Source organism: Ciconia boyciana, chromosome 17, assembly GCF_034638445.1.
Source record: "Ciconia boyciana chromosome 17, ASM3463844v1, whole genome shotgun sequence".
In the NCBI taxonomy this organism is placed as follows: domain Eukaryota; kingdom Metazoa; phylum Chordata; class Aves; order Ciconiiformes; family Ciconiidae; genus Ciconia; species Ciconia boyciana.
Window position 1 is genome coordinate 621,486 of NC_132950.1, and position 14,252 is coordinate 635,737.

The 14,252-nt window shown below is 45.2% G+C and overlaps 1 protein-coding gene across 6 annotated transcripts in view; it reads right to left on the reverse strand.

Annotated features, from left to right (window-relative positions):
* Nucleotides 1-207: 207 nt before the first annotated feature.
* TSPOAP1 (TSPO associated protein 1) overlaps nt 208-14,252 on the reverse strand; it is a 50,451-nt gene continuing 36,406 nt past the window's right edge. For 2 of the 6 annotated variants that reach the window (XM_072882089.1, XM_072882094.1), the window contains 6 exons: nt 14,106-14,177; nt 13,696-13,734; nt 12,506-12,609; nt 10,471-10,542; nt 9,194-9,322; nt 208-1,529 (listed from right to left, as the gene is read on the reverse strand). In XM_072882089.1, coding sequence (XP_072738190.1) covers nt 1,314-1,529; nt 9,194-9,322; nt 10,471-10,542; nt 12,506-12,609; nt 13,696-13,734; nt 14,106-14,177 — 632 coding nt within the window. In that variant the 3' untranslated portion in view covers nt 208-1,313. Of the gene's footprint in view, nt 1,530-5,433; nt 5,494-9,193; nt 9,323-10,470; nt 10,543-12,505; nt 12,610-13,695; nt 13,735-14,105; nt 14,178-14,252 lie in introns of all 6 variants that reach the window. The other 4 variants (XM_072882093.1, XM_072882088.1, XM_072882092.1 and 1 more) reach the window with 4 other exon arrangements.

The following is a 14,252-nucleotide window of genomic DNA, read 5'->3' on the forward strand; positions in this document are numbered from 1 at the left end:
TGAAACAGGAGAGGCAAAGACTTTTCACTCCCAGAGAAGGTAGCTCACACCATGATCACATGAAAGGCGGGCTCCTATATGAAGTGCTGCGGAGCATCCTCAAGGTGCACGTGATTGGTATAATTTTCTCCTCTGCCCATCCCCCCCCCCCCCCAAGAAGCATCACTGAATCTTTTGCTTTTTTAAGGAAAATGTATTTTTGTGAAAATAGATTTTATTATAATAAAATTTGATATTAAATAAAAACATACCGTATCACCAACACTCGTGGACACTGTGCTGGCATCATTCATGTACCTCACATAACTGTCCTTCTCAAAACAAGTACCCCACTGAAACATGCAAAGAAAGAAACACTGAAAAGGATAGAAACCATGTAGTACAAAACTCTCCGTGGCTTAGAAAGGGATGTGTCTTAACTCAAGGAACACATCATATCATATGAAAATAGCTGCAAACTCTCCATCCCCAGCTCTGCTCTCCAAATGCTCCAACTCAGGAGCAGCCCAGTGAAACAGCCAAATAAAACTGTGAAAGAGGCAGACGACAGATAAATAAATAAATAAATAAATAAATAAGGCGGAGTCCCCAGCCAGTGTGTGGTCAAGGTGAACCAGCCAAGAGCAGCTTACAGCAGCCCACCCTATAGGCAGAAGTATCGACCCCCTTCAGGGTATCGCTCCTTCCTCCATGGGAATCCTCGTGCTGAAACGTGACTGAGGCAGTGTGGGATGCTCCTAGGCACAGCTGCATATTTACAGGTTTACAGTACAAATAACTCACTCGTCAGCCCAGAGACAGCAAAGGGGATTCACGGGAACAGAAAAGTGCAAATTTTCTTTGCAGGAAGTGAAGGAGTTGACACAACCTCTTTTGGACCAGAGAAATACCAGGGTGCGCAGTACAAGGGATCTCTTCCTAAGGGGCCAGGGCTTTGCTGGGAAAAGCCATTTAGCTAACTTACAGCCAGAATATAATTTTTAAATTAAAATATTTACAGGGAACTGGTGCATTGAGGGCTGCATGGAGCAGGACACACTACTGCGGAGGTAGCTGTATCCTAGAGCTGAGGCCTCACACACCCCAGTGCCATGACACTGTATTCAGAGCCACTGCCCATGCTGGGTGGGCATCCACGGCTGGGCTCTCAGCAGAGACCACAGCTCACAGACCCACTGAAGAGTTTTCTCTATTCAACATACACTTTTTCCCTATGAAAATACTCTAATCAGCTTATTGCAGAGGGCTTCTCCTGAATTTTCAGTCCCTGTGTGGACTGCACAGGCAGTCTTTACAGGACAATAAATCCCTTGCTAATTTTTCTTACTGGACCCAAGTTTTTTGAAGAGCTTTTTTCCTTTGAAGAAGAAGCCTCTCTTCTTTTTACTCTGACCAGGTACATCACTGCATTTGAGAACGGCCAGCGATGCCTGCTCTGGACACTGCTCGCCCACGACAAGGCAGGAAGGTGGTAGAGTAGGAGGAGTTGGTGAGGAGTCACTCTGATCAACAGACCCATCTGGATTTAACTGAGTGGGAAAAAGAGAAAACAAAACAAAAAAGCAGAAGTTAGAGCTGATGAAGGACATGGCGCCAACATAAACCTCAGCCAGAGAACCCTGCCTTCTCCCCACCAGTCTGTCCCTCACCCTGCAAGGCTCAGCTCCTCTATGCAGTTGCAGTTAGGAAGTTTCCAGTGGATTTAAACTTTTTTGTACCCACTACCCAGACCCTGCCTGAGCTCAGACATTCTGAAAATCCTTAACTTTGGGCTAAGAATAGGACAGCAGAAAAGCCCCACTGAGGACTTGGTGAAAGATGCTGCTTCACAGCTGAAGACGCTGTAAGTGAAGCACCTCCTGAGAGCAGGGATGGATAGATACTGATGCATCCACGTATGCCTGCTGGCTGCCTGGGCCGGGGGAGCCTGGTGGGCTCCCAGCACACTCTGGAACAGAAGGCAGAACATTAAGAAAAAAAAACAACTTCATAAGAACAAGGGCTCTGCCAGACCTTCAGAAGTTCAAGGAAGCTGGCTAAGCTAGGAGGCTTCTGCAACAGTGACCTAGTAAGAAGAGAAATTCAGAGTCTTGCAAGGCTGCTCAGCATCCATCAGATCTAGTCGCAGGAGGGGCAGAAAGCAAAGTCTGATGCTCTGCAGTGGCACCAATAATGGAGAAAACGTTTATGATGGAGCAGGACATGGAAAAGTCTTGGATCAAGTGGCACACAGCAACTGATATGTGTTCCTAAGTCACCTGAGCATTCGAGAATGTTAGCTGGGATCCACAGTCCCAAATGATGCACTGTATGCTGCTCCTTTTGGAAAGGGTTTTAGAAATCAGAAAGTGCCCTAGTCCTGGTCTCAGTTTCCTCTTCACAAAATACTAACGGCAGATCAGTTCCCAGCAGCAGCCTTCTTTCCATGATCTCCTCTTGCTGGGCTTAGGTGTCTGGACAGTGACCATTTCTGATTTGGCAGGGTAAGCTTTTCCAAGAAGCTTCAAAGTTCACCAGGGAAGAGGCTCTGGGTTTCCGAGGCCTAGGACAGCACTTGTCCCACTGCCTTATCTTCCACACAGCTTTCACAAAGCACCATCTTCCAAGCTCCCAGCTGTACATCCTATCTTGGCATTACCCAAAACACAATGTGACAGTGGCTGGAGCTGTGCCAAGGAAGAGTCCTCTTCCTTGGCACATTGAAACATCATGCCCTCATCATTTCTCTGCTTGGGTCCCACTAAGTCAGGGAGAGTTGAGTGCATGTCCCTTAAGGGTCTGTAAGCAGCCACAGCTCCGACAGGGAAGATGACTTAGTGGCACCGGCAGCAGGATGCTCTGCCTGGGGTGGAAGAATTACTGAAGAGCAGAGACATTAGCCCTGCACAGGAAATGTGTGAGCATCACAGCAGTTGCTTGCAGTTCACTGGCAGGAGTGGATGTGCTTTGGTCCTGGTCCCACACTGCACCTGAGGAAAGCTACTGAATCAAGCAGATGCACAGACATAACATTACTGCCATAGCTATAGCACAGTCACACTTTATGGGCTGTGAGTTAGTTTATTTAAAGTTTCCTGGGGTCAAAACCAAAAGCAGCACTGCTCTATCACCCTACTGCTGTTTCAGCATCCCACCTCCTGTGTGACACAGAGCACAAAAAGTGGCTGTGACCTCTCCTCCCCTCACAGGTTGAAGTTACGCTGCTGTATTCCCATCGCTTCACTCTGCTGCAGGAAGAAAGCACTTCTGGTACGAGATGAGCAGAGACCTCTTCTCTAGAGTCAGACTCAGTACATGCAATACCTATCAAGTCAGTCCTGAGCAGACAGGAGTACAGGACTTTTAGAGAGCTCTGTCTTGGTGTGAATATATGACCCCTCCAACCTCAGAAAGTTGAGCGTCAACTACTGTCTTGTAGCAATCACTTTAAACTGTCCCAAGTGACAGTGCCATCAGACTCTCTCTTACCTGAACTAAGGTCTCTGGTCACAGGGACAGACAAGTAACTCCTCTCCATCTCTTTTCATTACAGTAAACAATACAGTGGCTGATTTTTCCTGAACTCACACTCTATTTTCACCTGGAAATCTTGTTCCACACACTTTCAGAGGCACTTCTGTGACTCTCCAGATATGCAGCACTGTGTTGAAAGGCCAGCTACTGCCAAGGACATGCTAGAGAAGGCTTCGTGGCACAGCCTGGCCCTTGTGAAAGCTGCGCTCTGCCTGCAAGGTCCACTCCTCCAACTAATGCTGCAGCATGAACTGCAATCTTTTATTTCCTGGCACCACGCACGTGCAAGGTGCAACCCTTGGTGTTGATGGCCCAAGTGCTAGTCAGGTCTGAGAAGTCTGGAAATAAATCTGAATGAATCTAGATGAACCATTTTCAGCTAGTAATGCAAGATTTATGAAGGCAAAGAGAAAAAGTAAGCCAGATGAGGGCTAACTTGGTAGCCTACTGGGTTAGCTGTGTACCAAAAGAATCCCTGGGTTCTGCTCCAGAAACTATTTATGCGTTGTACAACGAAGAATCCTTGGATAAAATGCACAAAAGCATTGAGCTAACATCAGAAAGGGTCTCACCAACATGCAGTGAGTGGTCTCCCCTATGAAGCTCAGGCCTTGGGCTGCCTGGCTCAGCAGCCCCAAAGGATGGGGGAGCAATGTAAAGGCCCCTGTGCAGCCAGGGCAGCGGAGGCTTGGTGCCCATGCACCACTGGAAACCATTTTTTGGCAAATTTGGGACAGTTTTAGGGCAGATCTGAAGTGGCCCAACAAACCTTATACAATTTCTCCTGTAGAGCTATGCATTGAAGACTGCATGCAAAATGAGAGGCAGGTACCTAGGCCAACTGACAAGTGTCACAATTATTTACTGTAATAAGGATACCACAGTTTCAATGTCATTATCAAATATCGAACAGTTAAAAGGAAGTGACTAGCAGTTTCCTGTCTTTGTGGCTGAAAGTCCTGCTGATTCCCAGCTGTGGTATATGATGCCCAGGCAGATTTCCACACACAGAGGCACTCACACACACAAACATGTGCAGATACTCTCAGAGGTCTCTATATGGCAAAAAAGCAACAGAACCAGTTCACAGATTCATCTGGTAAGAGACAAATGATACTAAAATTAGGGTTTCTTCCCCAAGACAAACATGAAGGAAAAACTGCTTGTCAAAATCCTGATAAAAGCTATTAGGGCTGATAAACAGAAGAATCACGTTAGTTTTCATGAGGCAGTTTTCAGTGCTATCTCAGGTATTACTGATTTGCACAATTTCAGGAAAACAATGCTTGAAATTAAGAAAAACACAGATCTTCTCCCACTGCCCCCCAAAACAGAGGTCTCACCCTCCAGCCCCAGAATTGTTTCTTTAAGTGCTGTGAGACAGAACAATTATCCACACAAGGCTGGTTTTAGGGACTAAAAGTTACTTCTTTCTTAAGTTGATGGTGTGCAGGGTTTTTTCAGGACTATACTCAGGAAGGAGTAAAATCAAGAAGAAAAAAACCACAGGCTGAATATGGGGCATGCTCAGCCTGAGCAATATCCTGCATAGGCTAAATGAAGCTTTGGTTGTTGACATGCTTGAACAGTGGTAGAATGGCCAGGCTGAATTACAAAGCAAGTCTTTTTGAAACATGAATATCCAGCAGAGTCCCATCACGGTTCCCAAAACCACCAGATAATTGTTCCAAACAATTGCATTTCATGTGCTGACCAGATCACGGCTCATCTTTAATACAGAACCAATCTGGCAGGTAAAGTTCTGCCACCAGAGGATTTGAAGCTGGGCTTGCTAGCAGAGCCCAAACCAGCCTGTCAAACTACAAGCAAGAAAAGGAGTAAACTGCAGGTGCAATAGGAGGACCCTTTAATATGCTAGGCTGGGTGGGAGATTGAAGAGATCTTCTCATACAAACTTACATGGTTGCTCTCTCTATGTATCATTCATATCTATCACTGGACTCTTCTCTTCCTCATTCTCTGAAGAAAAGAACCATCACGGGTGCATAATACAGGCAGAAATAAATACATGAAATTAGAATCAAACACTTTCTGAAGGTGCTTTACAATCAGTCTTTGACAGAAACTGCATATTACTGATGCAAAAATATTTGACAGCTGCAGCATTAAAGCAACTGCTCTAAGTTGGTGAGCATGAGTGGTTCAGGACCCTAGCTTGTGATCATAACTTCTTGGATAATCCTCTTCGTGCTGTATTTTTTATTGCTTAGTCTAATCCCCAAATGTTGTCAGTTTGAAAGTTAAACTGCTTCACCTTTTTCAGTTGCCAGCATTTTAAGATTTACTCAGAAATAATTCAAAATGATCCATCTTCCCCAGTTCAATTTGGAAAGTAAATTGTCCTTATTCTCAGGCCTTTGGCATAGCAGCAAGGAGAAGGGAAGTGTGAAGAACAGACAAGGTGAAAACATAAAATCCAAGAAGTTACAAGCGATTTAAAAATCACTCATGATCATGCTGGAGAAGCTTCTGTTAAGACTGGAACTAACTTAAATACAAGTCCAAAGCTCTGCTGTGATACCATGGTGCATATGCATGCTCCCTGATGCATTAGGTCTCAAGCTGGAACTGGAAAATTTGATGGGAGTCTGTTTTGCCATGCTGTCTTTCAGAAGATTCAAACAATGCTTCTCTAGAGGCTGCCAGGCATCTTTTGCCTTCAGTGATTTTTTGCATATCCCCCACTCCCCCCATCCCAAACAGCAGCAGCAAAGGTGCTTCCATTTGTGTTGCATATACCAACAACACACTTTAACAAGCAAGTTCCTAAACTCTATGGAGTATGTCACTGGAGTTTGGAAAGCCCCAGGCATGACTGTATCACTGAGAGTTCATTCCAGCTCAGGGATGGCCCTTAGAATATGTATGTTTTACAGGAGGAGGTCTTCCTTCTGCCTCACCCATCAGGTGTTCTGCCCATAGGTAGGGATACTGTGATTGCTGTGACAGAGCCAAAAACTCAGTGGGGTCAGGTTCTGTCTCTCCTCGGTAATCACTAACCATGCTTAAATGTAGTTAACTAATACAAGCTTGGTTATGAGCAGGGTAAATGTACTGCTTTTAAAAGGGGGCAAACAAGCCCTTCATATTTGGAAGCTGTTTAGATAGATCTGCACAAGCAGGAGCCAGGACTGCACGTAGTTCGAGTGCTAAGCCAGAATCACCCAGGGCAGGTATCCCAGTGAAGTGGGGAGGACAGGAGGCAGTCTGTCACTACACAGAAGCAGCCAACACAAAGTCATGGCTAGAGAGTTAACGTGGATTCCCACTGAAATAAAATTGGCTTAATCATCAACAACTGAATTTTCCAAGTCCAGAGACTTCAGAGACTACAGCGAATAGCAGCTCATGGATCAGCTGAGTGCCAAAACTACCAAATCAATCCTGACCTAAGGCAACAGATCCTGCTCTGCAGACCCAAAGTCAGAGCCAATGCAAGAGGAAGCTCTGTTGGATCTCTGGCAGAGAGAAGGGGAAACAAATGGAAAGGTCTGACGGGCAGGCAAGCCTGAAACATGTTTATTTTATATGGGTTGTTTTTATCACATTTGAAAGGCATTTCTGTTAAAAAAAAAAAAGGTGTCATGAACCACAGGAAAAAAGCTTACAGCCTTGAGCATGCAGGGATATCTGGGCCAAACTGCTGTGTCCAGGGGAACAGTCACGCTCTGCTGAACCCAGCACCAGTGGAAAGAAGAGAAGAAAGCTGAGCAGCAGCAAGCTGCAGGGCAGCAAGGAGGAGCAGCTCGTGCTGCCTGCTCAGCAGCAGAGCAGACAGGACCTTGTTACCCTGTGTGGTCTGTGACAAAGCCTGGGACACGGTAGGTCAAACTGGTGTCACAGTTTCCTCACCAGTAAAACAGGAGAGTGCGATGCAAATAGGAATACTTGAAATAAGGGCAGATTTGTTGCATGTCTTACCCTGTTTATCAGCCAATTTCCTCTCTCTTACTTGTCCTCAATAATACACCATTAGCTAAGCCAAACCCTTCACATCTGCAAGTGACAGATCAGCTCTCCAAGCCCTGAAGGTTACCTGAATTTCCCCATGGTTTCTGGGAGGACCCAGGCTGGGGCTGGAATAATGACCCTTGGCATGTGAAACAGGCCCTTGTTGCTGCTGGTTGATGCCAGAGAGAAGGGTTGGATCTGTAATACGCTACACTATGAATTCAACCTGTTTTAATTTTACTGGTTCAGGTCTCTTTTGGCACCCTCTATTCCAATAGATGAGTAATTTGGGAAGAGTAAATCATTTTGAGAGGGAAACTGAAGAAGGAAACCGAATCTGCTTGTTTCCCCCCAGGAAAGTTAGACCTGTGTAACCTCAGGGCTCTTAAATCCTGGTAGCTTATTAACCTGTGATTCCCCAGCATGGACCAGCACTTACGGGCTGGGAGGAAAGGGACTGAGTATCCTAAACAGGTAAGCACAAGGGACCTAGACAACTTCTGAGTTTAGAAGATGATCCAGCAAGCCACCCACAAACCTTATTTCAGAGCCAGGCCTGCCACCTGCTCTTTGTGAGAAGGCATCAAGGCTGTAGTGCAGACCCTGTACCTACAAAGCTTGAAATGCCTGGAAGCAAGAGATGGGGCTGCAGGTAAAGCGTAAGGGAGATCAGGCAGCATCTGAAGATAGAAATGGGAGGTGGGTACAGAGAAAAGAAAGAGCTGAGCACGAAAAATAGGACAAGGAATGCTGCAGAGAGCAGGAAAGCTAGGATGGCACCAGTGGAGAGTTCAACAGAGGAGGATTCAGGGTCACATACTTCCTTAAGGACTGGCTCAAAGCCAATCTGGGCCTGTTCTTACACACTTTTATGGGTCTGGCACCACTTGATGGTGCCAATAACCTCCCAAGAACTGAAGGTTGAGTACATGTGAGCTGGGACCAAGCTGTGTCCCTCCCTGCCTCCCACTGTCTAGAATGACACAGCATATGAGGTCCAGGAGTGACCAGGGGAGGTGCTACACTTTTGGCCTCACCCACTGAGGACTGACCGAATCTGGCAGATGACCCAGATCTCCCGCTTAAGCATTTGTTTCAAGAGTATCAGCAACACAATGCAAGGGGTTAGCTCACCCTTTGAATTCCTTGCATCTGTGGGATGCTTTCAAAGCCTTAGGATCCATCCCACAGATCTCTTTGGGAAACGCCCCAGTGTGTTTTGAATTTATCTGGAAGCACCTTGGACTGGATTAAGATATATCTAACTCCGGATGGTTGGAAGAGCATTGGCGTTTGGGTGTCGTCAACTCCAGAACTCTTTGGCATGGATATGAGCATATCTGAGGAATTTAATGTGTCTGGGGAGCTGGCTGAACTGCTTTGCTTGCAGCAGGATTTCACCACTGACCCTTTTGTGGATCAAAAGAATTTCCTGGTGGGACCTGGGATGCTCTTTGCTCACCTGACCCTAATGAGACTGAGGCCCCAGTGGATGTTGCTGCTGTGTGCCTCTTTTTGCACTATAGGTAAGTCTTCAAGAAGAGCTCCTAGCAGTCCCTTCTAAACTTTTGAGCATCTTCCATGGGATGAACTCAGCTGCATGCAGTAATTTAAATTATTCCATCAGATGCTGCATGCTGTGCAATGCCCAATCTCCAGCCACACCACTGTTTGGATGTCTGTACTATGCAAAGCCACACAATCTTACCTGGCTCTCAGCACTCAGCGGAAAAGCTTCTTTATCTTTTGAATGAAGTTCATCAACCATGCCTCCATCCGAAGTTACAGCTTCCAAGAAGTTAGATGGGACAAGCCCTCTCTGTTGGTTCAGCTCTCCCTGCAAGATCAACATTCAGTTCTCACATCAGGTTTCCTGGCTGATGGAGAAATAATAAATAGAGGAGCAGTCCCATGCAGAGAAGGCTAGGCTAGGGTCTGAGAGAAGCCCAGCAACACAGTCATGTTGGAAGGATCCTCAGCAAATTTCACGACTCACATTCTTTCTTAGTTCTGGAACAATTGAGAGTGCAAAAACACAGAAGAGAAGAAAATGTGGCAGCAAGCCGTGACAAATATATTCCAGCAACATGGTCACTTCTACAAACTCAAAAAATTTCCACTGCTATCCTGGAAGCAACTGCAATATGACTGTGCCACAAGCTTTCTAAAGGCCTTTGGATTTGCTCTGGTACTTATTTATTTTTCTAAAGAATTAGGTACTACTGGTACAATGTCCTGTAGGCATTGCTTCAGTGCTCACTGAGGTCCAGAGGTGCAAATCAAGCTTGGCTGTATTCCTAAAAAATTATCTCCAGTTCAACAGCAGGTGGTTGAGCAAGACAAAAACAACCCCAGCAACGTTGTTTGGCCAAAACTATAAAAGAAGTCAAATAAAACATTCACGGTGATCCCCTCCAGACTTTACCTGGAGCTGAACCTCAACTTTTATGTGTGAAGACACACTGCATTCTGTACAGGAAAAGGTGGATGATCCAAGGGCCAAGGATCGTGTCCAGCACACAGCTCATTGGCAGGCACAGTCCCCAGGTATGCAGAGTAAATTAAACAGATACCAGTGCTTGTTCAAGTTGAAGTACGGCCGGATGGGGGTCATCATAGATTTTTATTCTTATGTTACCATTTTAGCCTCCTGCTATGGATGACACCATCTGTCTAAGTGCCTGGTGACAAATTAGCTTATAGCAGATGCTGATTCAGCTGACGTACGTACAGAAAAATGCATCCTAAGCTTTGGGAAACCTGGAGTCAAGTTATGCCAAGAAATAAACTCAGAACCGTTTGGATATTGGGTTTACAGGAGGAGCATGGACTGCCAGAAACAATCTGCCCTGCACTAAGCAGATATGGGTTTATTTTTTTTCCAAAAGCAGAATATTTTGTTCCCTGATTTCTGCTCTCCTGCCACTAGATGGACTCCAACGATTTCAGATGTAGCGACAGGACCTTCCCAACCCCCGTACTTACATAATAGAATCCATCATCATCCATGGACCCAAACACAGTGATAATGTCCCCAGCACTGAAAGTCAGTTCAGCCTGCAAAGAGCAAGAGAACAACAGTCACAGGAGAAGCACGGCCTGGAATTTCTCACCAGAAACACAAGGTCACCCTGGGCTTTTTGCACAATCTCACCCTGAGGGAGGGAGGCCACTGTGTTAAGACTTGCAAGACCAGGATGCAGAAGAGCAACTGAAGTGGGTAACTGTGGAATTCAGTGCTAAGGAAGCATTTAATAAATTAAGACAAGAGCAAAGCCTATTTCTTAAACCAATTTTAATAAGGCTTCAAAATAGTACCTACCACCTGTTCTGGAAAGGTATGTTGAGAACAAGCTGAACGAGCCCCAGAAATACCTTTAATTTCTTTAAATATAAGTACTAAATCCCGCTCCCTTGGATGAGCCTGTTCTGTGTGCAATGCTCAGGGATTAGTCACTAGCAGGAATGCATACAAACGGGAAGATTTGGCCTGGAAAGAGAACATTACTGCACAACACACGTGACCCATCACCATCCCATCTGTCTGTCCTGTCAGCAACCTCAGCATGCGCTCCATGGAGCACAAAACTGAGCACAAAGGTGTAAGCAGTCTCTTCTAATGGAAGAAACTGCCCAGTTACAGCAAAAAAGCTGCTCTAAGATAGAAAAGGTGGAGTCTCCAAACAGGCTGTGTCCCACTCAAGATACACTGGCTTTATATGCACTTCATAGAAGCGTTAGCTGGAAGGGACCTACCTCTAATATATTTACGTTATTATATCCCTAGTACTCAATTTATCTCTGGAGGCTGCAGGTTCCTCCTGTTGGCTGTGAATTACTTTGTTCTAGCAGAAAGACACTTGTAGGGAACTTCCCTCAAAGACACACAGAACAGCGCAGCTGATCCTACTATGTCTTGGTGCAAGTTCACAAACAGCAGCTGCAGCCTTCTAGCAAAAGAGGTGACCAAATTTTCTGGGAGTGTGAACGGGGAGCATCTCCAACAATGCAACAGAAATGCAACAGTTTGTTTCAATAATTTGAGCTCTGTCCATAGGGAAGGTTCTAGGAAGACCAAATCACTGCAAAAAAACACAGTCATCTTCTTGTTGACAAGGGCTCAGAAGTGTTCTTTGGCCAGATACATGCTCTCATTGTGTCTCTGCCAAGATAATCCACCATCCCTACAACACACTGTCCTCAAAAGCAGTCTGTCTTGCTCATGAGACCCTCAGTTTGGGAGGCAAGCATTACCTGAACTGTGCCACCTCTTGGCCATACACTCCTTTCTGGATGCATGGAAAGAATCTGAATCCAAACCCCATATTTGCGTTTGCTTAGAGTAGACTAACACTGCTATGGAGGAACAGAGAACAGAGCATGTTCTAATTTAGAAAGGTTTTTTGCAGAAAGGATTCTGCATTGCAATCTCTCCACCTGAAACAGACTTATCCACAAAAATACTGTTTGGATTATATGTAAGGACTGCTTGAAAAGCAAGAACTTAGAAGACTGGTCCATTAAATTGGAGCTAAGTCTTCTTGCTTGAACAAAGACCTACACAAGTATTTAACACAAAAGACATGCTCATCTTAAGTATCAGAAGTCCATTCAAACCCGTAAGCAGGTTTTTTCTTTTACCAGAGCGTGCCCTGGATAAGTTGCTAACAGCAGGGGCTGCTTCCTCCTGCCCAAGATCTGCTTAGTCCTGTCTAATCACTAGAGGATGCTACGAGGCCATGAGATGCTCGCATAGTTTTGCTGAGACACATACTGAAAATCATTAGGGATATACTGCTTCATATTCTTCACAGATAACTGAACACTGTTATCAGACAATGCATGAGAGAACATACCAGCAAACCCTACATTTTATAACTTCAGCCAATCCCTTTTTAGCAGTAATATTGACAAGTTATAATCGTCTCTGTTTTGACCGAAGTGCTAAGTGTCTTGGAATAGAAGAAAAAAAGAGAGAGGAAAAAGAAACCTATAAAAGGAGTGAACAGCTGGTGGTTACCTCTACATCTGCATTTGGAGAGCTCTCCTTAGGGTTATAGTCAAAGACAGCCACCATACTTCGAGGAGTCAGCAGTTCAGCTTCAAAGTCTTTATGCTTCTGTCCTACAGGACAAAAATAAAACAAAATATCCTGAGCTGGAAGTTCTAGGACAAAATTTCAAATCACAGCAACTCCTTCACATTCTTGGAGTGGACTGAGCAAAAAGAATACTAGAGGGAAACTGAATGGGAGAGAGATCTTAGAGGCCCTAGAGACATTTGGTAAAGCAGTTTTCTGATCTCCTGTATCACCTCACAAGCACAAAAGTGGGGACATCTTCCCATTCCAGCATCCTGGTGTCCTGCCCATATATACAGGAATGTTTTATTTTATGTTTTCTATTTTTACGCACACATGTATATGTATTTTATATACATACACACACACACAGAAGACAGCAGTCTCTTTATAGTGTCTCGAATAGACATTTCTCCTCCCTCCACGCAATGATCTGCTATTGACGTACAAAATTTATCCTCCAAGTGCCAGGGGAACAGCAACAGCCCTGGACAGCATTGGCTGGCAGCCCAGCCACAGCAGCACAGAGCTCAGCACAAAGGGGAGCGCAGGCCTCATCATCCAGGGAACACGCTGCACTTTCACAACCACCTGCCTGCTCAGCCCCATTACTTACAGACCTGCTCTGAGTCTACAAAAGCAAAGTCTGGTGTTACAGAAAACACACATTGTCCCGTCCTTCATCTTACAGATTTAAACCCTGCTTCAGGTCAACACTGGATGGGCTAGAAAGGGGTTTGCAGGCTTCACCTCTCTGGACATCAACAGATGACTGTGCATCTAAGCAGAGTGAGCACCCTCTCAAGGGACCTGGGATTTTAAGGACCATGGCATCAGACGAGTAAGAGATTTCCCTGCTCCTCCAAAGCACACCCTCAAACCTCCACCTTCAACCAAAGCACACCCTCAAACCTCCACCTCCTCCACCTTCAAACGCTCCCTGTTTAGTCAAAGGTCACTGCATCCACTACTAAATTAAAAGAACTAAAACTCTTCTTCCGTGAGAATGACCATTTTCTTACAGTGCTCTGAAGCAGCACTACAGGGTCTTGCATTGGCCCTTGACTGCAAAACGCGTCTGTATTACGATCATGCATTATCTCCTCGTAGTAAAAAAGAGCAATTCTCACCTGGATGAGACTGGTACTCCTCCTGTTTATCCAGCCCTGCTGGGGGAAGAAAATGCCTCATCAGTGAGAGTTCACCTTTCAACAGTGACCACACGACACAACTGACAAACAATAAAAAGAACAAAGACCAAGGCAGCAAACAACAGAAGCAAACCATTCATGCAACTCAAAGTCTACACCAGTAACCATGACTCAGGGACATAACAAGAAGCAGAGGTCAAGCTCCAAAACTATAAAAGACATCACTGTTGTTAAAAACTTAACACCAGCACAGGGATGGGTTCTCTTTCCACTTCCTAGAAGTCGTACAGAGACAAACATCTGACGGTCCTGTAAGCAAGTAGTAAAAATTCAATGCAGTCTGTAATCCTATAGCAAAAATCAAAGCGGAAGCAGTGGGTGACACAGACCTTTCTTGGAGCGTCTGGGTTTTGGAGGAGGGACGGTTTGGCGGCGTGGAGGTGGAGAAAATGTGCCATTTCCTTAATAAAAATCCAAAAAAGCAAATAAATAGACAAGAGAAACAGACAGTGAACGGAAAGTGAAAAGCATCTTGA